Source organism: Ictalurus furcatus, chromosome 25 (genome assembly GCF_023375685.1).
Source record: "Ictalurus furcatus strain D&B chromosome 25, Billie_1.0, whole genome shotgun sequence".
Classification (NCBI taxonomy): domain Eukaryota; kingdom Metazoa; phylum Chordata; class Actinopteri; order Siluriformes; family Ictaluridae; genus Ictalurus; species Ictalurus furcatus.
In genome coordinates, this window is record NC_071279.1 from 13,707,109 (window position 1) to 13,732,858 (window position 25,750).

The window sequence follows — 25,750 nt, forward strand, 5'->3', positions numbered from 1 at the left end:
AATCTAAATCTGTTCCAGCATGGCAATGCCCCTGTGCACAAAGCGAGCTCCATGAAGACATGATGTGTTACGCTTGGACTGGAAGAGTCCTGACCTCAACCCCACTGAACACCTTTGGGATGAACTGGAACACCGAGTGCACCCCAGACCTCCTCACCAACATCAGTACCTGATTTCACTAATGCTCTTGTAGCTGAATGATCACAAATCCCCACAACCACGCTCCAAAATCTAGTGGAAAACCCTTCCCAGAAGAATGGAGCTTATTAAAGGGTGACTAAACATCTGGAATGGGATGTTCAGCAAGCACATCTGGGTGTGATGGTGATGGTCAAGTGTCCACATACTTTGGCAATATAGTGTATTTACAGTTGCGTGTAATTTGTGTTAGTGTTAATTTGTTATTCTAGCAGCACACCAGGCTTGGGCAGCTGCGTGCCTGAGAGAGAGAGAGGGAGAGAGAGAGAGAGAGAGCGCGCTCGTGCACGTTCGCTCGCGCGCGAACGGTTTTCTTCTCCTCTCCGTCTATTGTACGACTTCTCGCCTTGGAAACACACGTCTGTACCCACCTTGTATTGTCACTCGAAGCGGAAAACACAGACTGTTTTTTTTCTGTTACTCCTTGGAAAAGGTAAGTGTTTTATTATTATTATTATTTTTTTTACTCTTCCACTTGCAATGTATATGCACGGAGCGCGTGCATTTGAAAGTATTTACACGTCGTTATCGGCCACCTTCATTCCGTTTGAATGCTTTCAGTGATAACAAAACCCTTTTAAATGCATTTCCCTGCAGAGATAAATACATGTTCCATTTAAAGCCTTCAAAACGGCCATACCAGGACTTACTTGCATGAACAATTCCTACAATAATGAAAGAAAAACAAACAATAAAGGACATATGGTTTTGTGTAAAGGGCCACTGGTAACTATTTACTCGTTAATGGACCTTGAAGGCATTGCTCATGTTTTTATTTTGTGTCGGTATGCGCTTTATCAGTTTGTTGCACGTGAGATTGGAGTCCAGGGTTAAGCCTAATGGGAGGCAAAGTTCCTCTGCAGTAAGCTACGACAGCTTGGCGTCAGTGATGTAAACATCTTAATAAGCTATAATGCAGTTTACTTAAAGGTCAGATTGCCAAATTCAAATCATTATCGTTGCAACGAACTTAGACCCTCAAGGTCATCGCAGAAAGAAGAGAAGTGATGGATGCAAGAGAACGTTACACAATGCGTCTGCTCCAGTAAAGCAGATCCTCTTTCATTTATATCATATACTGTATATAGTCCATAGAATCATATGGATTGCTCAGTTAAGACTAAGCAATAATGACAACATAGTGCATCACAATCATATATCTACATCAGAGATTAAGCTGTAATCTTGCATTGTGTTAAGCATCTTTGGATGTGGCATGGGTCAGCATTGTACTATTTAATAACCTCATATCCAATAAACACCACAAGTGCTGTGAAAATGATAATGATTGTCATAATTGTTTCAGAAGTGGTAATAAGATAATGAATCTACTGCTGAGTACAATTGTTAGTCATAATCTAGTTGTGAATGTTGACAGGACTGGAGCCAGATGTGCTTTGCTCTGCTCTCAATAGCAGCCTGTTTTTCTCTCTGTGTAATTGAAAAAGATCAATTTTGTGTAGCTGCATTAAAGCAGCATTGCCTGAAAAGCCAAAATCATTCATACAGATCGATTCAACCTGGTCTGCTTGTATAGGGAAAAGCTTCACACTGGGTTTTTTTTTGGTGTTGTTGTTAAAGCATAAATAACAGTGATCTAGACTAGATAGAAAATAGACAGGAGGTGATAGTTGCTTGTTTATGAGTCTTGTGCTCAATTCTATCACTAAACTGATCATCGTTGAAGCTCATAAACTAGAAAGCATACATTTTTTTTTTACCTGTAATATCTCATTTCTCCCTGAATAAGACGTTATAGTACACAAAAAACACCCACATCCTTTTGAATGTAAGGATCAATTCAAATGTAAAAGATTGGCCATGTCAGGATGGAGTGGATGTACATTTTATGCAAATGCTGTGCTCTCAAAAGAGAAACCCAAGCAATAGAAAATATTACTTGTGCTTTAGAACATGACTGCATTGTATCCATACAACGCAATATCAGTCTTATCATGGTATCTGTTTAGTTCTTGTAAATGCATATGTAGCATGTTTCAATAAATATACCACACCTTGTAATGGCATTTTTGTGTAATGTTATTTTAAAGAAGTATATATGGTGTTAACAATATAACTATTTTGAATGTCCCTATCATGGCGTATCACAACATGCTTTTTTTTCTGGATTGCAAAACACTCTGAGAAACACTGATTTGCCAGGGCTATAATCTATAAAATAGTTGAATCTGTTGGGGTGTTAGTGTATTTAAAGAAACAACCCAGTTTTATGTGGTAAGTCTGGAATCTGTTTATAATTACACTTACTAGATTCCATAGAGGACCAGTCTGTGCTGATTTTTTTCCTGATTCCGAGCACATGAGGGTACTGTAAACACCCTACAGTGACATCTGCTGTGTCACATAAAAATGCTTGGGGCAAGCTGGTGGATGTGAGGAGAAATAATCTGAAAAGATCTGGGTTCCTGCATTACCACCTTGTTTGACGTGGAGCCATTTTTTCATCATCTTGCAGCATTGGCTTTTTGTGTATATGATGTGATGTGTACTTTAGCCACGACCTCTGACCATGGATTGCAGTTCCAAGAGCAGTGCAGCGTGGGTGGTGAGGTGAGATATGGAGTCGAATGCAAATGCTATTCTTCATCCACCTCCACACAAGGAAAACTCATGAACCAAAAATGCTGTTAAATCCTCCATTTCTTTGGAAATGAAATACCACTCATGTGAGAAATTTAATTACCGTTTGTGTTTATTTCCAAATTTCAAAGTCGACTACAATTCTATCTCTATTTCTTTGCTTATTAATTGTTTGTCTAAGAATGTAACAATGCCTCTTTATTATTGTGTGACTGCTTAATGAACCAGTCCACCAGATAACACTGCAATATCTGTGTGTGTGCAGTCACATGTGTTCGCCTGTGACACAGGCTCGGAAGCAGGTTCAAAACAGATGCTTGTCATACAGATAAACAGTGGCAAGCTAGTTGAAATAACATCACCCTTCTAAAATGGACTGGCACAGTGGGGAAGATGGCAGCAAATTTGTGGATTTTAAAGGATTTGGCTTCAATTCTGATGTGGTTTTTTGAGAAGCCATCTGCCATGTTATTCCATCAAACCTCCACAGAGATTTCAGGAAAGCTCGCTCTCTTCTAAACTGTTATGCAAGCTATGCAAGTCTAATTTTCTCTGCCCATACCTATGCCTGTGTGTTTACCGAAATACATTGTATGCATGCAACATTGCTCCCTGTGGTCATATCAGCGTATGTAATTTGCCCATTACTTTGATTGCTCATTCTGTTTTTTTGTTAGGACTCTTTTGTCTGGTTAATTACACCAAACATATGTTTGATACAACCTAAATTATCTATCTGATGATATCATCCCCACTGACTGTCTCTATTCATGATTCAGTAGCTATAATAATCACCAAATACCATGATACAGCCTTTGTACTGGGCCTCAAATGTATATGTAAATGTAAATTTAATATATCAGTATATTATGGGCGGCTGTGGCTCAGCAGGTTGTCCACTAATCGTAGGGTTGGCGGTTCGATTCCCGGCCCACGTGACTCCACATACCGAAGTGTCCTTGGGCAACACAAGTTGCTCCTGATGGCAAGCTAGCACCTTGCATAGCAGCTCTGCTACCATTGGTGTGTGTGTGAATGACAACCAGTGTAATGTGCTTTATAAGTGCAGACCATTTACCAGTATATTTGCGGCACTTTGTCTCATATCTAGGTATGGCACCTTCCATGATTAAAAAAATCACAGATGATAGTGTTGTTAACATAGTAACATGCAATATCACAATATATTGTATAACTGATTCTCAGCACATCTGTGCTTGTTTCAGGTAGTCCTGTCACAATCATTACATAATCTCCTAACTGGTTATTCGAGATGATTGTGTAATCAAATCACTGCACCATCATATTTTAATAAATGTTACTATATCAAGGGCTCTTAACTATGAACTATTTGTAACTATGTATTGCAGTGTAACAGTATTATTTGTAAATGTTCAAGAGGACAAGCCTGTTTTTAACACAAAATTACACAACTTATGCAGTAATGGCCAATAGGAACACCAGTGCAATCAGCCACAAACATATCCACATCAAACATTTGGGTACAGGCTTTAGATGTGTTTATATTTTGTATCAACTCAAAGTTAAAAAATGTTTTTTTTTGCATTTGAGCACATGTACCTTTTCTACGTTAATCACTTAATTGGCCAATATAGTAGTTGTCATAAATTATAGACAAATGTAGATCTGTTCATTTTTCTCTGGCCTGTCTCCTGCAGAGACACCATGGGGAAACAGAACAGCAAGCTGACCCCTGAGGTTATGGATGATCTGGTAAAGAACACAGAGTTTAATGAGCATGAGCTAAAGCAGTGGTACAAAGGTTTCCTAAAGGACTGCCCCAGTGGCCGCCTCAACCTCGATGAGTTCCAGCAGCTATATGTGAAGGTGAGCACATACCATTACTTTCCATATTCTTACGTTTGGTCGGGTGCTCTTCCACATGTCATTGGACATTTTGACCTATGAACCTCTGGACAGATGTTAATGAAGGCTTTGAACTGCTGACATAAAGTGTTTAAAACTGCAAGATGTATGATTTTTGAATTTCACTACTTGAACATTTCCTAGCATGAGTTTTGCTGCATCATTCTTCTCCTCATAATTACATTTAAATAGAAAATTAGACTGTGTTCCAAACCACACAATGTACACTAAGGAGTATGGCTAAATAGTAGTGACAGTGAGTCCTATTTAACGTGGGAGCATTCAGTTGGTATTTGCAAGTGTAGGCGACTCATGATTGTTCATTATTACAGAAGCTTTATTGTGCACTGTCTGGCTTTCTGATTCTTACTGCTGATGAGTGGTTTGCATCTGGTGGTATGACTTCTAGATTTCTGCTCTGCTGGATTGTGATACCGTCACCCCTGCCCTGTGAAGGTTGTTGAAGTCGTCACTGATTTCTGTTTTTGGGTTTTCCTTCACAGCTCTCACAATGTTTCTGTCATCAATTGCTGTTGTTTTCCTTGGCCGACCTGTTAGATGTTTGGTCGCTAATACACCAGTGGTCTCTTTCCTTTTCAGGACATTCTGAATTGCTAAAGAATTGGTCTTGCTAATAGTTTCTGTACTATTGTAAGGGACTGTAAATATACAGTAAATATACAACGGGACTAAATGATCAATTCAGCCATCTGCACTGTTTTGAGGCCACTTTATTTGCTGGATCAGCTTTGCACACAAAGGAATTTAATCTTCTGGACACTAACCCTTTTAGCAATTGTGTGATGTGTTTCCCAGCAACAGTGTATCAGGGAGATGGTTTTATTAAAATCCAGAGGCAAAGATAGTGAGAAAATGGATGACCTTGCATTATCAGGGTGGTGTGGGGCTGGGAAAAGTGGCATGTGTGTGTGTGTGTGTGTGTGTGTGTGTGTGTGTGTGTGTGTGAGGGAGAGGAAGAGCACGACACAGTGGCTTATTCCAGGAATGATTCAATAAGCCTTCATGCCACAGCTTTTTAACATGCACACTTTATGCAGGATTGTACATTAACTTATAGAGAAATAGAAATGGAGTTAGCGAAACTTGAAATCGTTTCAAAATAATATTTCAAAAGTATTAATCCCCACAAGTGGGGAAATGATGTTATTGTAATGTAACAGGTTTATAAATATATTTTTTTCATTTCAGCTTCTTTCTACAAATAATTGCTTACAATCAGTAAAATACTAGAAATAGATTTAATAATAATTTATTTAGTTGATTGTAATGTCAATGAACACAAAGTCACACAGAGTTATTCCTGTAGAAGGGAAATACATTTCTTCTCTGGGGTTAATAAAAGTTTGTCTACACTAACATCCTGTCCGTGGTGCTCTATGAGTCAACCATAATTCAATAAAAGGGCTTTGTATAAAATTTCCGTACTGTTTTCCTATTGCATTTCGTTTTATTCAGAGATATTTCATTAAGTTTGTACTTAAGGAGATTTTAATCATGCTTTTGGGTGTTGTCATGTTACACTGACATTAAAATATGTTATTAATTGTTTTTTTTTGTAAAATAAAGTGCAGAAGCAGACAGTTTTGTAGTTTTTAAAAGGTTAAAGGGTAATGCTGTAGTCCTTGAAAAAAATCCCATTGCTGTGACACAGTCAAAAACAAGTCTGTCACTGACGCAGAACAACACTTCACAGCACATGCCAGGTGGCTGACCTTGGACAGTTCTGACATTCTCTCAAGCAATGGAGCTTGGGTAAAATAAACAAGCCTTGGTTAGCTTGTTGTAGCACAGCAACCCTGACGCCTGTCTGTTCAATGTTGCCCCAAGGTCTTCCCTTTTCCAGTGATCTACGGACTAGCCGGGCCTGAAAACATCACTCAGATGGAGACTTTCGATTTACTAGACACGTGGTACGGAACTGTATTAATTGTACACTCTCTGTTTTTTGTGGTGCCAGTTCCCTAACACATGTCTAGTAAATCGAAAGTCTCCATCTGAGTGATGTTTTTCAGTGTGCACTGTGTATTTGGGTTGAATGTTAAAGTTCTTACAATTGCCCATACATGTTTTTTTAAAAAAAAAAACAAGATGCATTTAGTGAAAATAGTTTTTCAAATCCTTGCATTTCACTTCTTTACCACCAGCAAAACAAAATATTTCTACAGCATAATGTGGAAATGTTTGCATACTTTGTATCAAAACAGACTGGCATAATGTGACTTTTTCTTGTGTACCGGCACTTGTTGCCGTTCTCTCAAGAGACGTCTCAAGATAAAAAAAACAACAACCTCAAGATACATAAATGGGCAAAAGGGCCCAAAGACAATGCATGAGTTGCAGCCTTTATTATGAATAGGATGTTTATAGGCATTGAAATTGGCATTAGAATTACAGGAATATTCCTGTATACATGGTTGTTGTAAGTATGTTGTAAGTATGACTAACGTGCCATTCCTAAATACAGTGCTGAGAAAAAGTATTTGCCCCATTCTGATTTCTTCTGGTTTTGTCTCATCTCATACAAGTAGTTTCAGGAATAAAAACTAAATCTAAGATAAAACTAAGTCAACCTGAGTAAACACAAAATACAGTTTTTAAATTATATTGTTATTTTTTTAAGAAAAAAAATTATAACTCAGTACCACTTGGCCTGTGTGAAAATGTATTTGCCCCCGTAGGTACTAATTCCCCACATCTAAAAAATTGCATACATAATAGGGTTCAGCTGGACTAGACGCAACTAGGCCTGATTACTGCAAAACCTAATCAAATCAACACTTTAATAGAACTTTATCAACAGCATGAAGTTGGTTAAAAGGTCTTACCCTGTAACACACGATGCCAAAGTTGAAAGAAATTCCAGAAATGATGAGGAAGAAGGTGATTGAAATACATCAGTCTAGGAAGGGTTACAAAGCTATTTCAAAGGCTCTGGGACTCCAAAGAAACACAGTGAGAGCCATTATCTCCAAATAGAAAAACTCGGCACAATAGTGAATCTTCCCAGAAGTGACCGACCTTCCAAAATTCCTCCAAGAGCACAGCAACGACTCATCTAGGAAGTCACGAAAGAGCCAAGGACAACATCAAAGGACCTACAGGTCTCTCTTGCATCAATAAAGGTCACTGTTCATGACTCCACTATCACAAAGACGCTGGGCAAAAAATGGCATCCATGGAAGAGTGGTGAGGTGAAAACCACTGCTAACCCAGAAGAATATTAAGGCTCATCTGAATTTTGTCAAAACACACCTTGATGATCCTTAAAACTTTTGGGAGAATGTTCTGTGGACTGATGAGTTGAAAGTGGAACTGTTTGGAAGACAGGGGTCCTGTTACATCTGGTGTAAATCAAACACAGACTTCCACAAAAAGAACATCATACCTACGGTCAAGCATAGTGGTGGCAGTGTGATGGTGAGGAGATGCTTCGCTGCTTCAGGGCCTGGGCAACTTGCGATAATTGAGGGAATTCTGCTCCCTACCAGAAAATCCTAAAGGAGAATATAAGTTGAAACAAAAGTACAACTGGATTATGCAGCAAGACAATGATCCAAAGCATAGGAGTAAATCCTAGTCCTAGAAGTAAGTGAAAGTCTGATCTCCAGTTATCAGAAGCGTTTGGTTGCAGTTATTGCTGCTAAAGGTGGCACAACCAGATTTTATGTCTAAGGGGACAATTAGTTTTGACATTGAAGATAGGTGTTAGATAACTTTTTTGCTGCAATAAAAAACTATTGTGTGTTTACTCAGGTTTCCTTTGTTTTATGTTGTATTTCGCTTGAAGATTTAAAACGATTTAGTATGAGATATACTATTTAGCATGAGATGAGAGAGAGACACAAAAACAGAAGAAATCAGTATGGGGCAAATACATTGTTAGAGCACTGTACCTAGCCTACAGCTAAGCATCTCTTAGCACCCACAGTTCCTTGCCAACTGAGCATGCACATATATATCTGAGCGGACGAGCTCAGAAAAAAAAATGGTGGAAAACAGCGCGTCAGCTCTTTTTAAGTATTAAACCTTGGTTAAAGAAGACTTGTTTAACAATACCTGAATAAAGTGTTAACTTGTTGAAGGTTTAAACAACAAAACAGTTGTCACAGCGTTTGAACTTGTGATCTCCATCATGCCTTAGCCAGCCAAGCTAATGGCAATGAATTTACCTCAGTCTGTTAACACTGCCCAAATTAAACTGCTAATTCATTTAACTTTCCTGTTGTGCATTTTGCCATTAATGCGGTTGCTTTAATCTGGTGGTCCCTTTAAGATTTTTTATTTATGATGACTTCGAAGGTCACATGACAATGCCAACATGCCAGATGTAGTATATCCAGGATTGTATTCATACAACACACACATATTGATTAGTAGGTACTGTCACAGTACGCGAATTTGGACGCAGCCAATGTGAGTGCAGCGCAGTGGGGGAGTGGGGAGGTCACAAGTTTGTGGAGATGGCGAAAAGAAAGAATTCAGAGGAGCATCGAAAATTTCAAAGTTGACTGGACTGAAACGTGTTTTTATTGAAAGCTCTGGTGCTCTGCTGTGTCTGATTTGCACAGAACGTATTGTCTCGTTTAAAAAAATCAACTTTTAAGAGACAGTTTTTGCAGCAAAGTACCCGGTCGGCGCAAGCTGAAGGAAGGTGCAGAGCTCCAAGGTCAAGTGGCTTTTATTGTCATTTCAACCATTTCAGCTGGTAAAATACACATTGAAACGAAACAGCATTCCTCCAGGACCATGATGCTACATGAAACAACACACTAACTACGTGAGACAACACAGAACTAAATGTAAACATAAATGGCAAGCCGGACAGCAGCAGCTGCAAGCGTGGACAGAGGCAGCTGTAAGCCTGCATGCTGCCATTGGAGATTGTAAGGATTCCTTCTCAAGATTGCGGACCATTTCAAAATTGACATGGTAGACAAATGTATCCCACAGATACAACGTTTCAAAGAATTTGGATCAATGGCAGATTGTAAGTTTATTTTTGTAGTTTTCTACAAAAAAGGGTCAGTGAGAATTTTGGAGAATGACTTCGTGCCGCTACAATGCTACTTTAACATTATTTTGAATTCATTCCTGCTGCTATAATATAAATTTAAGTTACTCCATGCTGCTATAACATTATTTTTAATCACTTTATGCTGCTATAACCCTATTTAACTTAACAAGTGTGTCTGTAGAGACAGAGAGACTTCAACACAAAATATTGGGCAGGGTAATAAAGTAAATGTGCAAACAAATACGCACACCGTCTATCTTCAAATTTAAGTTGAAAAATTATTTTATGTAATGTAGTGTGGCAGTTGTTTTGGTTTCTTTTCATCTGACCAACATCATAACACCATTGTATTTTAGCTTTGCAAAAAAAACCATCCCAGCCAAGTACAGTTACACAAGCTGCGAGAGACTTGTAATGCATATGCACAGAGCTCCACACATATACAGTGCGTGTGCAATTACAGTGCATTTCTGTTAAAATGTCGGCTCTGGGGTGGACAGGGAGCAGGAGCTCAACTCCTCAGACGCGGACCTCAGCACAGTGTTATCTGGAAGTAAGTGTTAAAGTGGAAGTTTTATACGAGGATAGGCTAACTATGCTAACAGGCTGAGCAAAAACAAGAGCACCAGGAGTCACATTCTACGCTATAATGCGATGTTGATCTCCCTCAAAGTTTGCCTTGATTGTTCTATTTACACTTTTACATTGCACACATTTTGTAACATTTTATTTAATTATTTAATAAGTTCAAGAGTTTCTTTAACACTTATTTACTTATTTATCTTCATATACGATAAGAGAAGATATATTTTTTATTTCTATTTTGTTTTTGACTGTTTTTTGACTAAAAATATTTGTTGTTAGCCTTAATAAAGTGGGAAAATTAAAAATACAGTGGTTAAATTCAACCCCTTTTTTTCTACTGGTCTTTGTTTTAAACAGATTAAAATTGATCAATAATTATCGATACCGAATGATATGAAACATTATATCGTGATAAATCTTTTAGCTGTACTGCCCAGCCCTACATTAAATAGTAGTTTAAGGAAAAATATAATGCGTATTCTAAATACCAAACTATTGGCATCTTCCCGCGGTTAAAACATACATTGGGTCATTACATGAGAGATGATGAATTTCAGCAAGCAGCACTCTATTTTTAACATACTGTCTGATGTTCATTCATGTTTATTTTTTGATAAGACATGTATTTAAGACAAGGAGATGATCCAGTTCTCACGCTTTTTGCTGCTGTTTTGAGTCAGCAGCCACGAGCATGGCTACCCTTCTAACGGACCATAAAGAGCATCAAAACAATATTTAATGTTTGAATTTTGTGATTAAAAAATACATAATTTGGAAACCAAGTTGGATATAAATCACAACTGTTTGTCAGAAATGTATCTGGATGTGATTTAACACTAGTTAGTTTGGAAGGAATAGGCTGCAGAGGGTTACATAATGGCATTTGGAGCTATCACAGCAGATGGAAGAATGTGCCAACTGGACACAATTTCCCCGTCAGGCACCTGGCCCAGCTCACTCAATCAGGGGAGAGGGCTAGCCACAGGACGGGAGAGAGACAGACCCCTGCGCATAGTGTTAATTTTATGTAATCCACTACATCAGAGGTTTCCGACTGAGGTGTTGGAGGGCTGGACTACAGCCCAGCTCTAATTTTAAGCTTTCTGCCCCTTTTGAAGCTTTCTGGCAGAGGCAGTCAGGTTTTTATTTAATACCTGTTGATATTTGATAGAGTTCATGATGCCATGTATCCTCCACGTCCTCTGGCAGAAAAACAGCCACAAAACAAGAGCCACCATCATATTTAACCGTGGACATCAGGTACTTTTCCATATGGCTACCTCTCTGTGTGCACCAAAACACTGGTTATAAATGTAACTGTGGTTCTGTGAATTCTGGATGTAACAGTAGTGGATGATCGCAGCACCAGCCAGATAGGTCAAGAAAATAAATATCAATCAAGTCACGTGGTGATGTGAGCTGAGTGGAGGTGATATAAGCCACTGCAGCTCAGCACTTCACCTCGGAGCATCTTCTCACACACTCAGAGTGACCGGGAACTCTGTGGTCATCTGGAATTCACAGAAGCACGGTTACATTCGTAATGAGCATTCTGTTTCATCCCTCCTGACCGCCAGAGAGGGTGCAACAGTCGTGGATGACTCATACCAGAAAAGTCATGAGGAGTAACTCACCAGAACAGACCACTGGCGAAGCACAGCCGAGCTCACATCATGGGATGAAGCAATGTTGACATTATAGAATCTTGTGAAGGTGCAGGGAGAGGACCATATCGCTGCAGCCCAGATGTCACTAAGAGGGACACCTCTGAAGGCAGCCCATGAAGATGAAACAGTCCTGGTAGAATAGCAAGTCATGATCCCAGGCATGGGTTGCTAGGCCTGCTTGTACGCTAAGGCAATAACCTCAACTACCCACCGTGACAGCCTCTGTTTAGACAGAGGGGCACCCTTCGTAACACCGCCATAACAGACAAACAATTTTTCCGACTGTCTTAACTGCGCTGTAGCCTCTACATAGCACCTCAAGGCCCTTACGGGGCACAAGAGCAGAGAACGCTGCTCAAGGCCTGTCGGCTAGAAGGAACACAGCTCGATCGACTGATTAATGAACTGGTGTAGGAGCACTTTAGGAAGTAAAGCTGGATTGGGCCAGAGGACAACTCTGGTACCCTCCGGTTTCCATCTCATGCATGACTGCCTCACGGACAGCGCGTGAAGCGCACTTGAAGATTTTTGTATCCGACACTTTTTGTAGATGCCACAGCCGGAAGAAAAGCCACCTTCAATGACTTCCAAGACCTGCCCCCTCCAGTGAGAACAGTGTGAATGACCGAAGGCTCACAGTCTGCTAAGTGGGAGTCGGCCCCAGAGGCCAGATCCATAACTGTAGATGGGCCATGTTTGGATGCCAAATGCGGCCATCCAGCTGAGACAATAGATCTCTCCTGAGAGGAAGCTGCCTTAGTCTGTCCCTCAGCAAGGTTAGGAGCAAGGGAAACCATGGTCTGGACAGCCACTGTGGTGCAATCAGAAGCACCCTGTGCCTGCCTTATGCAATTCTGTGAAGTGTCTCCCACAGCAGAGGAATTGGAGGAAAGGCATACAGGAGACAATCTGGCCAATTGTGTGACAGCATGTCCTGCCCCAGTGGACTGGAAGTTTCCATGCGGGCAAACCAGAACTGGCAGTGAGTTTTTTTCTCCAAAGCGAATAGATCCACTTCCACCACACCAAACTCCTGCCATATGTCCCGTACAACATTCAGGTGGAGCCTCCACTCGCCAGGATGAAGCCAATTTCTGGACAGAGCATCTGCAGCCTGATTTATCCCTGCCAGATAAAGAGCCTTCAGTGATGCAAACCATGGGAGTGACCAGGTGAAGATATTGTGAGTGAGCCGTAGCAAGCTCTTTGACCTCGTGCCCCTTTGGTGATTCAGCTTGAAAACCGTCGAAGTGTTATCCGAGTGCACAAGCACATGACAGCCTGCCAGCACCGGGAGAAAGTGTCTCAGGGCATGAAAAACTGCAAGCAACTCCAGCAAGTTGATGTGTTCCATAGACCACTCCCTTGACCATTAGCCACAGACACTGCCACCCAATCCTTGAGGGATGCATTGGTTGTTACCACCTCCCGACGAGAGGGAACATTCCCCAATGGAACGGCTACTGTCAAAAAGGCCAGTGAAGTTCATCGTCGGAGGGCACGCACACAACTGCGAGTCACTACAATCCGCCGATGACGTTGACGGACGAGCAGAAGGCTGTTGCTCCACACCTGCAGGGGCTGCAGGTGAAGCAGTACCAGAGGAATTACAGAGATGGCCGATGTAGCCTCAATAACATCCCATACTAGAGAGACGCCCCCAGACAAAACGGGGCAAAAATATTTAAGATGTCTCTCATCCAAGACAGAGAGGCTCGCATTGTGGATGAATCAATTGTCACCCCAGTGAATGTGATGGATTGCATGGGAGACAGTGAGCTCTTTGCACTGTTCACCAAGAAACTCAACTTGACAATGTGGCCTAGTAGCAGCTGGGTATCGTGCACAGCCTAGTCCCTCGTCTGAGCGCAAAGCAACCAATCGTCTAGGTATGGCAGAAGCCGCAGTCCCTGGCACCACAGGGGTGACAAGGCAGCCTTCATATACCTCGTAAACACTTGAGGGGCTAGAGAAAGACCAAAGGGTTGGACCCTGAACTGGTAAGCCTGGTTTCTGAAGCTGAAGCTTAGGAATATCCTGTGATGCACAGCAATAGGAACAGGAAAGTATGCATCCATCAGGTCAACACTCGTGAACCAATTTCCCTCCGTCACTGACCGAAAAACGTCGGTCGTATGCAACATGTGGAATGGGAGCTTCTTTAAGAACTTCTTGAGTCTCCTCAAATCCAAAATCGGACGAAAACTTCCATCCCGCTTTGGAACCAGAAAATATGTGGAGTAGAACCCATCCCTCTGAATCAGGGGCTGAACCACCTCTATTGCCCTCTTCTCTAACAAGGAACGAATTTCTTGAGAGCTGCAGAACGAACCGGGTCTAAAAGAACAGTTGGTATGTGTCCCGAAAATGTTGGGGGCCAGCGTCAGAACTCCAGAGTATATCTGTTGCACAGTGTCGCCAAGACCCAGGGGTCCAACCCTGTGCTTTCCCAATAACTCAAATGGCGTGTTGTGAAACGTCTGACCACCGGCCCGAGCGCCTCAGGCCTTGAGGCTTTGGCTTTTTAAAGTTGTGGTGGGACGCTGACACGGGCCCCCTGGGGCACTGTGGGGGTTAGGGTGACCATGGGGGTGACGCTTCTGTACATCCTCAGACCCAGGAAATCGCTGCTGGACCTGGGGACGTTTAGAGGGCTCCACCGGTGTGTAACGACGATGAGCATGATAAAATTCAGAGCACGCTGCACCTGTGTTAGCTGCTGAGTGGTCGCGGACAATTTCACATGCCTCTCCAACTTCTTAGACACGTCTGGAACAAAAAAATATCCTGGAACAATGGGAAGCTCTCACAAAGTCTTTTTATAATCCTCTGACAGCCTGGCTTGAGCAAACCAGACCTGCCTGCGAGCGGTTAAGAGGGCTGCAGTGAGACCGCCTAGTTCTCGCATCACGTGCCCCATGGCTAGCAAGGCTGTCCGCAGAAATCGTGTAACAGAGGGATCCACTTCTTCAGAACCCAAGGAATTTGAAGCAGCCAAAATCAATTGGCAGATGGTGTTGTTATTGTACATTATCTTTTTATTCCCCTAAGTCCATTTATGACATTTGTGTGGTTTTATGTATGTCTTTATGTATAGTTATAATTATTTTTTCATTGTTATTGTACTTTATCTTTTTATTCCCCTAAGTCCATTTATGACATTTGTGTGGTTTTATGTATGTCTTTATGTATAGTTATAATTATTTTTACATGCAAATTTCCAACCTCTTTTTATGCCTCAGATTCCTCAGACTTAGTATTAACATACATCTCGGGATAGCCCTTTACACCTGGTAGTATTATATGTCTAGAACGCATCATCACTGATCACTTGCAATCACATTTCATTAGTAGGAAGGTTGCCAAGCATCAACTCACTGTCACTGCATCTTCAAGCATCAACTCACGGTCACTGCATAATCAATCCCCCAAAATACTTGCAGCTACGTTATGAAAACTGAAATGAAATGTTTATGTTTGGATGTGATTTCCTAATTAAATCATTGGTGCGCTCTAGCACAAATAGAGGTGGTTTCACTGCGGCTCTGTTTTTCCATGACTTGCACTTTTTTGTTTGGCTCTTATCCTCTCCCCCTCCATGTTTAAACAGATGGAGCAGAAGGGCCAGCCCCATGAGAGAGTCACTTTGCATCACTGCAGGATGCATGACGGTGTGCACTGCTTCCTGACACAGTGCTTCTCCACTAAAGGAAGACTGCTAGAGGGATAGAAAGAGAACGCTGCTGTCTTGATTTTTTAGTGTCCTGTCCAATCACAAGACTTTCTCAGGTTGAAATCCTCAAAGTGAGCCTGAGCACTGTTTTGTTCAGTCATGTTTTCATTCTGACCTTAAACAGTGTGTACAGTTGCCTTTTTTTTAGGTAGGAGAAGGTTGGAATTGGTCAGTATGTAACTGACTGTTATATAATTTTTCGCTGTACGTAGACATCATATGCAGTCTCTTGTAAAAGTGCAGCACTCACTAATATAGGGAAGAAGTTGTTTTAATAGCTTTACTGTCTTTTTTCCTTTAATCACTAATCAATATAAAAAGTGCTAGATTACAAATATTTGTATTCAATAACAGTTGATTAACAAGATGTAAGTGTTTTAATTGCAGCTTTATAATATGCACTAATTCATTTGAGAAGTATATCACTGCTAGTAATGTTTTCTTTTGTGCCATTTCAAATTCAGTTCTTTAAGTTGACATTCAAATTTTCTCTAACACTAATTTATTGGCTCATTGACTGAAATGGTGGTGATCAAATCTGTGCAACTTTTTTTTGTTGTTGATTTCCAGATGTAGCATTTTGACAATTTAAATCTGAATTTGAAGAACTGAAATTTGGAATGGGTTGTAAATAGAAACTAGATAGATAGATAGATAGATAGATAGACAGACAGATAGATAGATAGATAGGTAGGTAGGTAGATAGAGAGAGAGAATTTGAAACCTTGCATATACATTCAAGATGTGGAATACAATTTCAATTATGGTATAATCAACTACAAACTTAACTTACAAATTCAAATTAAGGCATAAAAAAATAAGACGTACCTATTAAATTCAGATTATAGAGGCAGGTTTATTTTTATTCCATAAGAAAAAGACTGCTATTTGGACTGGAGGCAAATAATTTTATATGTTTATGCAGTTTGATCAACAGTCATGAGTTTGAATAATGATATGCACGTCTCCATCCACCCCCATTCTGTGACATTCTTTTATAAAAATGTCCTGACTTTACTGAACATAGCATCTGCTTCTGTGTGTCCACAATGTCTAATTAGGTAATTACAGTTTTCACTAATTACACCCTGTATAAGATGACATGCACTATTGTTTGCTTCGAAGCAGAGAAGCCTTCTGTGATTTGTGTTAAAACACAATAAACATGGCATTTATAAGTTCCCAGCTCAGTTCATCTATTCAAGATATTCAAAAATACAGGGTTATTATTTTTATTAACAAGACATGCCAATAATTCTGATACTCAGTTAAATGGTCACTTAATTTAAACTTAAATTTTCATGATATATGACAATACATTCCCAGCCTGACTGAATTTGAACATTTTGGCCTTGTTCAGCACATAGTCTAAACTGTCTGAAGCTATTACATTTGAATTCTAAAATTGTTCTGATTTGTTAATTAGGCTGTAGATTGGTGTTGTGCAAATTACCAGGTTTAAATGCAGAAGCAGTGTATGCACTGGCGATGGGTGGAGGTCATTTCTGTCTGAGGTGGTTAGGAGTCTTATCATCTATCCACCCACCCCATAAAGGAAGGAGTGATGAGCTGTGTTGCTGCAGCACTCAGAGCTGTTCTAAGTGCAGGTCCGCATTGCAGCCCACTCCTGCAGCGAGGTCGCCAAATACATTCCAGAGTGATGCTGTAGTGATCAGACACACACACACATGCACACCAAAAGAGATGATATATAATTCACATCTTAACCATTGATAATTTGAAACTAAACCTCATTGTACAGTTTGTTGTTTAAATCCAAAGTGCTGGTGTTTAAACTAAAAGCATCAGGACATCGATGTACAGTTACTATACCTTTTCATCTTTCTTTCAGTTTTTCCCCTATGGCGATGCATCAAAGTTTGCCCAACATGCCTTTCGGACCTTTGACAGAAATGGAGATGGCACCATTGACTTCAGAGAGTTTATCTGTGCACTGTCTATTACATCGCGAGGCAGTTTCGAACAGAAACTCAATTGGGCCTTCAACATGTATGACCTGGATGGAGATGGCAAGATCACACGAGTGGAAATGCTGGAGATTATTGAGGTAAATACAGTGGCTAACAGTATCTAACATACACTCCTGGGCAAAAAAGGGCCAAGCCCCTACAAAAAAAGCTTTTAATGGTCTTAACAACAAATCATTGGTCATGAAATTAGCAAGAATTAAACAAATAGATAAAGTAACTGAGTATGGGATAGCTTTTCCCTTTGATTTCTTTGAATGTTTAAGCCTTGTGGGTAAACTTGCGAATAGCTTTTTTATTTTATTTTATTTTATTTTATTTTATTTTGTTCACCCAGACATGTGTTAGTTTGAATTTTACATCAAACATGTTTATCATTATCATGATACAAGAAGACTATATAAGTGAATTCCCCTGTTTCTAGCTTTTCTCCCAAACAGTTAACTACAGCAAAAGTAAATGAGCAAATGGTGGAACAGGAGGTCTTACTAGTGCATTTGTTTAATTCTTGCTCATTTTCTGACCAATGATTTGGTGTTAAGACCATTAAAAACTTTATATTTTTCCATTTTGGGCTTGGCCCATTTTTTTTTTTTTTTTTTTTTTTTTTGCACTTGAGTGTACACTATATTGGAAAAAGTTTGTGGACACCTGACCATCACACTCACATGTGTTTGTTGAACATCCCATTCCAGCTTTAGTCCCCCTTTGCTATTATAATAACCTCCGCTCTTCTGGGAAGGCTTTCCATTTGTCCATTCAACCACAAGAGCATTAGTAAGGTCAGACACTGGGGTGCAGTCGATGGTCCAGTTTATCCAAACGGTGTTCAATGGGGTTGAGGTCAGGGCTCTGTGCAGGACACTCAAGAACTACACCTACAGTACGCTAAGAAACCGAGTCTTCATGGAGCTTGCTTTGTGCACAGAGGCATTGTCATGCTGGTACATATTTCGCCCTCTTAATTCCAGTGAAGTGAAAGTCAGTCTAGACAAAGTAATGTAAATGCCTGGTAATGTGAAGATGAAAAGGGCAGGCCTGGGTCCTAGCTATGAGTCTTTATTGGTCACATATACATTACAGCACATTGAAATTCTTTTCTTCGCATACCCCAGCATGTTAGGAAGTTGGGGTCAGGGCGCAGGGTCAGCCATGATACAGCACCCCTGGAGCAGACAAGGTTAAGGGTTTTGCTCAAGGGCCCAACAGTGGCAGCCTGGCAGTGCTGGGGCTTGAACCTGATTGGGGCTGACCTTCCAATCAATAACCCAGAGCCTTAACCATCAAGCCACCACTACCCCACATACCCCCATGTATCATGTGCAATCCTTATCTGTGACAGTGGTAGCTCAAGGTTCTGTGCTAAGGTTCTGTGCTATTTGTCTATAGGTTCTTTATTTAAATCCAATGACTGCCAGAGAGCAAGCGCCCTTATACATGGTCCTTAACTCTCAACCAGTATGCTAGTATGCAGTATGTTACTTAATTTTTGGTAAGAAACATATGTCCTTTAGTTGTCTGGAGGAGCTCAATTTATTATTATTCCTCTCAGCACACATTAATTAAGATGCTCAAGAACACTGTGTTTCCCAAGGGTACAATCACAGAATAAATGTGAAGAAGAATTTGTAGTATTCCCATGTGACATGGAAGAGTTTCTTTATAACTGACAGTGGTTAAACATGTTTTTTAATTTTGTGGTAAGAAAAAGAAATACTATCTGATTTCAGTTTATGAAGACTAAATTTAAATATGTTACATTAAAAAAATGTGACATACAGCTTTGCCACTTCTTATAAGATTCCGATATGGTATATTTTCTTACCCTTTGTTTTATAGCACTTATAAAAGCAAATATTTAGCTTCTTTATGGCTAAACAACACAGGCTTTGTGCCTGATTTTACTTTTATTGATTTTGTTTTAAATTGTTACGTTTGCAGTAAATATCCATCTGTAACATCAACAAAATATAATTATGGAAATTGTCCGTTTCTGATATGAATATGAATATATTTTCCAGCGCTGACATGGCAGAATGTTGGTATTGGCAGTAGTGAAAACTAGAAATAGTGCACCTCAGACAATGAAGATGAATGAATAAATGAATGTGTCAGTAGTAGTGACAAGTACACAGTGTATGTGCATCACCGGACCATAACCGGTGTTCTCCCTGCAAAGAAGGAAACTGTAACAATGCATTTGCAATAATCAGTCTCACCATTACTAAAACAATGAGCACTTGATTTGCACGTAAGATTACAGGTACGTTTTGTGAATGGGAATACTATCAGGATTACACTTTTTTTTTTATTAACTGGCTTAATATGCAATTTATGATCTTGTACTTGCATGTTATATTGTATATTGCACTGTATTATATATTGCAAATTGTGTTTATTGTACATTGTACCTAGCACACAGTGTATAATATATACTTGTATATTCACACACTACTTTATTAAATTGTTTTCTGTTGTGATTGGTATGTTCCTATCCTGACTTGCCAACCTGCCTGTTTTTTGCTCAATCTATTGACAATACAGTAAAAAGTTAGATCAAGAATGAAAGAGAATCCTATAAATTAAGACCTAGGCTATATCAGAATGTTATTACCACTTAATAACTTAATATTTTTAAATACTACATATCCATGATACTATGGATGATTTTGTTTCAGTTCTCTCCCATTTCTATTGAATTATATACAGTAATGTAAAAACGGCAGGGTTACACTTTACAAAACCGTTAGTGCAGGTACTGCAGGTACCTTGTATTCATCGATCGAAATAGGCAGTGTTCAAGAAATATGTAGCAAATTATTCATCATTGTGCAACATGAATACCACACGCCAAACTTACACTTACACTGCTTGCCTTAGTAAAAAAGGAGTGAATGGTTTTTTGCCGCTTTGAGCTCATTGTGTCCTCTGAGCGCTCAGCGCGGGTGTGAGCATGGATGTGACACGTGATGTATGTGACCAATTGTCATGACAACGTCAGGCCACGTAAAGACTTAATCAGTCTGAAATCGCTCAGTCGTTCACTCATTCACTATTCCCTATATAGTGAATGACATTTGAGTCCATTATATGGGGAAGAAGTGTATGAAAATGAGTGAGCGAATTCAGACGCTGGCGTAAATACAGTGGATTTTATTGTACACATATAGAAATCAAAAGATACACAAATTGACCATGACCAGTGAAAAAGTGCAGGGGACGAATTTATGTTTTATTGAAAATGATTCTATGCCTCTGGGAGTGAGGGTGTGTAAGAAAGGTCAAGGTTGGGATTTGAACTCAGGTCCCCAGCGTGAAGGTCAGATGCTCAGCCACAGAGGAGGGCGCAGACAGGCAGCATGAATAGTGGACCTGGAACACGAGGAGAGAAAACACGATGAGCAACACAACTCATGTTTGCGGTCCGTTATTGTGAATGGTTTTCATTGTCTGTGCCCTCCTCTGTGGCTGACGAGTGGCTCAGCAACTGGGGGTTTATATAGGTCCTAGCCATCATAGCGCAATTGTTCATATGAAAAACAGGGAAACAAAGGGAAATACACAGGCTCCTGGATGGATCATGTCACGTTTTTACCTGGGGTCACAGTAACAACGCTATTTGTACTTGAAAAGTAGATGAGCAAATTCCAGAGGAATCCATGCTTGTAGTCTTCCACTTAGTCATATAACCACGGTTACACACATTACTTAAAATCATACAATCTTCTTAATAGTTTGTGAACAGTGATTTAAAATACTTGCATGAATTTCATGACTGGTAATTTGAGAGTCATTTTATCCCACAACACCCTCAAATGACTCTCAAATAACCATTCATGAATTACTGGAGTTTGAAAACTGATATCAAGGACAATATAACGAGAGACTAAATTTGGGAGCTGATTCGTGAAATTGATTTATAATATAATTGTAAATCTTGAAAAACTACTTACTTCTAAACGTTTTGTGGTCATTTTTGTATAACTTTATTATAAATGCATGTTCATTTTGATTCATATGGTTTTTTTTTGTTTGTTTTTGTTTATGTGAATAAAAAAATATGCACCTGTTTTCTCAATGAAAATAGGTCATAGTTTATAAATAGTTTGAGGGGAATAATGGCAATTTTCTAAAAAAAAAAAAATGTTACATAGTATAACAGGTTACATTGGATATGGATTATGTGATGTTGGTGTGATGTAGACAGGCTGGGAGAGTAAATGTTAGTTGTTGATTTGTCTTAAATGGTCAGGAAATGGTGAATTGTGTAGCAGTCAATAGCTTAGTGAGGTTACATTAGTCAGATAACATATGACACTAGTCAGATATCCTGCACCACTGGGTTAAGATGAATGAAAAGCTGTTTTGTTGTATTGTAAATGAAAAAACTGTTAATTGTGCCTGTCATACAGTAAAAGTATAATAAAGACTCGTTCTTGTCTCCCTCAACAGGCGATCTACAAAATGGTGGGCACTGTGATCATGATGAAGATGAACGAGGACGGCCTTACCCCTGAGCAGCGGGTCGACAAAATCTTCAGCAAGATGGATAAGAACAACGATGACCAGATCAGTTTGGAGGAGTTCAAAGAGGCAGCAAAGAGCGACCCATCTATCGTATTACTGCTGCAGTGTGACCTGCAAAAATAAGAGCGAAAATAAGTGACTGCACCGAAGATCAGAGTTCCATTCAGTTTGCAGCTATTTCCACTGAAAAATATTTGCTTGGACCACCTTTCAATAGATCTGCTTCCTGTGTTTGAAACACTTGTGCATTTTGACTTGTGCATGTCTAAAACTTGTCTCTAAAATTTTAGATATGCACGGACAGAAGCACACACTTCCTCACACACACACATGCACAATACAAGCTCTCACAAACAAAAATGCACACACACACACACACACACACACACACACACACACACATACAATATAACACACATAAATAGAGTTCAAATAGATCAAATAAATACATAAAGTTGATATAAGCTGCCAATATTTGAAGTGTGAGAAAATACTTTCCATACAGTCTCATTCACTTGTAACTTGTGCATCACTGATGTGCTCTACTGAATTAAAGCAACTATTTATTGTACAACATTACTGATGCTAGTGTACCATAATACTGTTTAATGTCAAACAAATCTGGTCCATTGGTAACCTTAACAGGTTCATATTTTTCATTTATATATTGTCGAAGCAGATATTTACATTTACATTCATACAGAAAAGTGGAACTTTGATTCTGTATAATTGGAATATAAGGAAGGCCTGTTTACTATGATATGCAAAGTCTGTGATGATACAAGGGATGTATTTTATTATCATTTATTCATCAGTTTGAACTTGGTTTTGGCACCAAGATAATTATTGGCACTGCATGCAAAAAGTATGCTGTGCAGTATTTGTTCACTATGTAACAACTGAACATAGCTTAAAAAATACAGATTAAAGGTTTTATTATAAAGTAATGAAGTGTGCACATGAAATATTTACTGTGTATACTCTATACATAAAACATGTATAGTATAATATGCTGGTCTAAAAAGAAATAATTACACTAATAACACTACTTCAATTACTCTTATGTGCACTATTGTTCTATTTTAAGTAATTGGAATGACCTTAAACAGTTTATTGTGCCATATGTACTGCATATCACTTTGCAGATGGTTCAAAAATGCTGCTCTATCAAAGAGATCTTCAGATCTTGTTTTAGTCACATTTAATTTGACAGGAAATATTAGTAGAAAATTACAGTAAACTAAATTTTTGTTCAAACTATGGTATTTATTGTCTACCCACAAAGGTTTTAAATGTGTATTTTTTATTCTTAAGGGTTTAGAAAAATTTAGTTATAAAACAAACTAACAACAACAACAACAAAAAAAAAAAACCCAACCAAATTAACGAATAGATTGTCAGTTACACGTTCAGAAACATTATCCTCTTCTGCATTGTTTATTCCGCTCAGATTGTCAAACACATTTTTGATTTCAAGTTACCATCATGTCTGTCATTAATGAAAGCTTTACATACATTGTTTTACATTAATGTTTACTCGCTTACTCGCCACCAAATTTGTGCAATGGCAACTGTCTTAATTTTGGAAATTATTTTGTATATGTTGCATGTATATGTGCCCCTGATGCCATGGCTGCATTACTTCCTGTGTTGTGATTTAAAACTAATAAAATAGTATATGGGACTTTTTTCCCCTCAATGCGTGAGTTTGATTGAGAGCATAAGTGTGAAGATATTTAATGCAATATAATCAAGAACACATTTTAGTAGAAAATTAAAGGTACAGAATGTAAAATTGTGGAATTTCTCCCTTTCTTGCTATAGTGAGATATTAAAAAAAAAAAAAAGAACATGTCAGATTGCATGTCAGGATCTTGAGATCTCTCTGAACAACTCTTAGATCTCACCTTCTGTCACTGCACAAACCTTTAGGGTAACCATGGACAACCAGCTGTTGCCAATGCCAATTTCTCCTTTAAAACATCATAAAGATTCATCCATTTCCATCCACATAGTCCACTCAGGGGCTTGTTCAGTCCCTTGTCATTTCGAGACTGGACTACTGCAACTCACTCCTGGCAGATCTAACTCTGAGCACCATTCTCCCACACTACCCCATTGCTATGCTCCCTCCTGGCTTCCTGTAGCTGCCCGCATCAGATTTAAAACCCTGATGCTTGCTTTCAAAGCCAAAAACAGACCAGCACCCACCTAACTTCAAGCACTTAGCACCACACTCCCTCCAATCCTTAAGCACTGCTTGACTGGTCCCACCATCTCTCAGGGTAGAAGGAAGACCTGCATCAAGACTCTTCTCTGTTCTGGCACCTAGGTAGTGGAATGAATGTCCCCTGGATGCCCAAAAAGCTGAGACACTGTCAGTCTTCAAATGACATCTAAAGACCTACCACTGCATGAAGTACTTACATTTGCACTTTGTTAAAAAAAAAAAAAAGCACTCTTAAACTGATAGCACTTAGTCTGTGATCTAATGAACCAGGATGTATTTATTGATAGAGACTTCAAAGCACATCTTTAAGTCTTTCTGGATAAGGGCATCTACCAAATTCTGTAAATGTAAATACGATTTTTTTTTTTTTTTTTTTTTTTTAAACAACAATACACTCTGGGACCCCTGGAGAAAAGGCAAAGCAAGGTAAAGCAAGGCAAGATATAATGCTTTCAGAACCATCGCCTAGCTTCAGTTCTGGTCTGGTATGGTCTGGTATACCTGAAACATATGCATGAAAGTGCAAAAATTCATAGATATCTGGCAATTTTTTCATGCACAATGCACTATATTGAATGGGAGCAATATACAAAAATGCTTTACCTTAAAAGTAGTAGTTTTAGCCTCAAAATCTCAAAAAGGTATAGATTTCTGTTTTCACTTATTTTCTTAATGGGCTGACTGCTTTGGATGAACCATTCCTAAAGCCTTTGGGGTATTTTATTGTAACTAAACTAAGTTTTATTTTGTTCAAATAAGCCCTGCCTATGAAGTAATAGGGCTCAGTTAAACGTAGGTTTAACTAGATTAGGTTATACTGTATATGGGTTTGTCAACAGGTTCACTGTAAATACCAGCTATAACCAATTGTAGATCTATCATATAAGAGATTTCTTTATTTAAGAATTTCACAGCATTACATTTACCATCGTGTTACCATTTGACTGTTTAAAAAACATTTTCAAAGTACTGAAAGGAATAGATTTGTTAGCTGGAACCCAAAACCCTGCCGCAGCATCCATTAAGAGTAGAGTAATGTACTATGTACACATCTTTCTGACCGCCAGATGGCACTAATGCACACTGTGCTGAAATGTTTCAAGTAATTCAGCTCACTCAATCTCAGGTGAAGCATTCAGCAACAACTGTGTTTAGACAAAATATTTACATACAGAAACAAATAACAGAAGAAATAATAAATAAATAGATAAATAGATAGATAGATAGATAGATAGATAGAGAGTCTTCCCAAGTATACACTACAACAAGTCGTTTGCATAAAGCTGATTTATTCATTTT

At 39.2% G+C, this 25,750-nt stretch overlaps 1 protein-coding gene across 2 annotated transcripts; it reads left to right on the forward strand.

The window, feature by feature from the left end:
* Positions 1-333: 333 nt before the first annotated feature.
* vsnl1a (visinin-like 1a) lies at positions 334-24,317 on the forward strand. 2 transcript variants are annotated; one of them, XM_053614394.1, is made up of 4 exons: positions 334-631; positions 4,479-4,647; positions 17,559-17,774; positions 22,147-24,317. In XM_053614394.1, the coding sequence occupies exons 2-4, from the start codon at positions 4,486-4,488 to the stop codon at positions 22,342-22,344; spliced, it is 576 nt and encodes a 191-aa protein (XP_053470369.1). In that variant the 5' UTR covers positions 334-631; positions 4,479-4,485; the 3' UTR covers positions 22,345-24,317. The 2 variants fall into 2 exon arrangements, with proteins under 2 accessions (XP_053470369.1, XP_053470370.1); XM_053614395.1 differs by lacking the exon at positions 334-631 and adding an exon at positions 2,707-2,885.
* Positions 24,318-25,750: the final 1,433 nt, after the last annotated feature.

Coding starts and splice junctions, on each gene's coding strand:
- vsnl1a (XM_053614394.1), top strand. CDS start 4,486: ATGGGGAAACAGAACAGCAAGCTGACCCCTGAGGTTATGGATGATCTG. Junction 4,648..17,558: donor TCCAGCAGCTATATGTGAAG/GTGAGCACATAC, acceptor TCTTTCTTTCAG/TTTTTCCCCTATGGCGATGC. Junction 17,775..22,146: donor AAATGCTGGAGATTATTGAG/GTAAATACAGTG, acceptor CTCCCTCAACAG/GCGATCTACAAAATGGTGGG.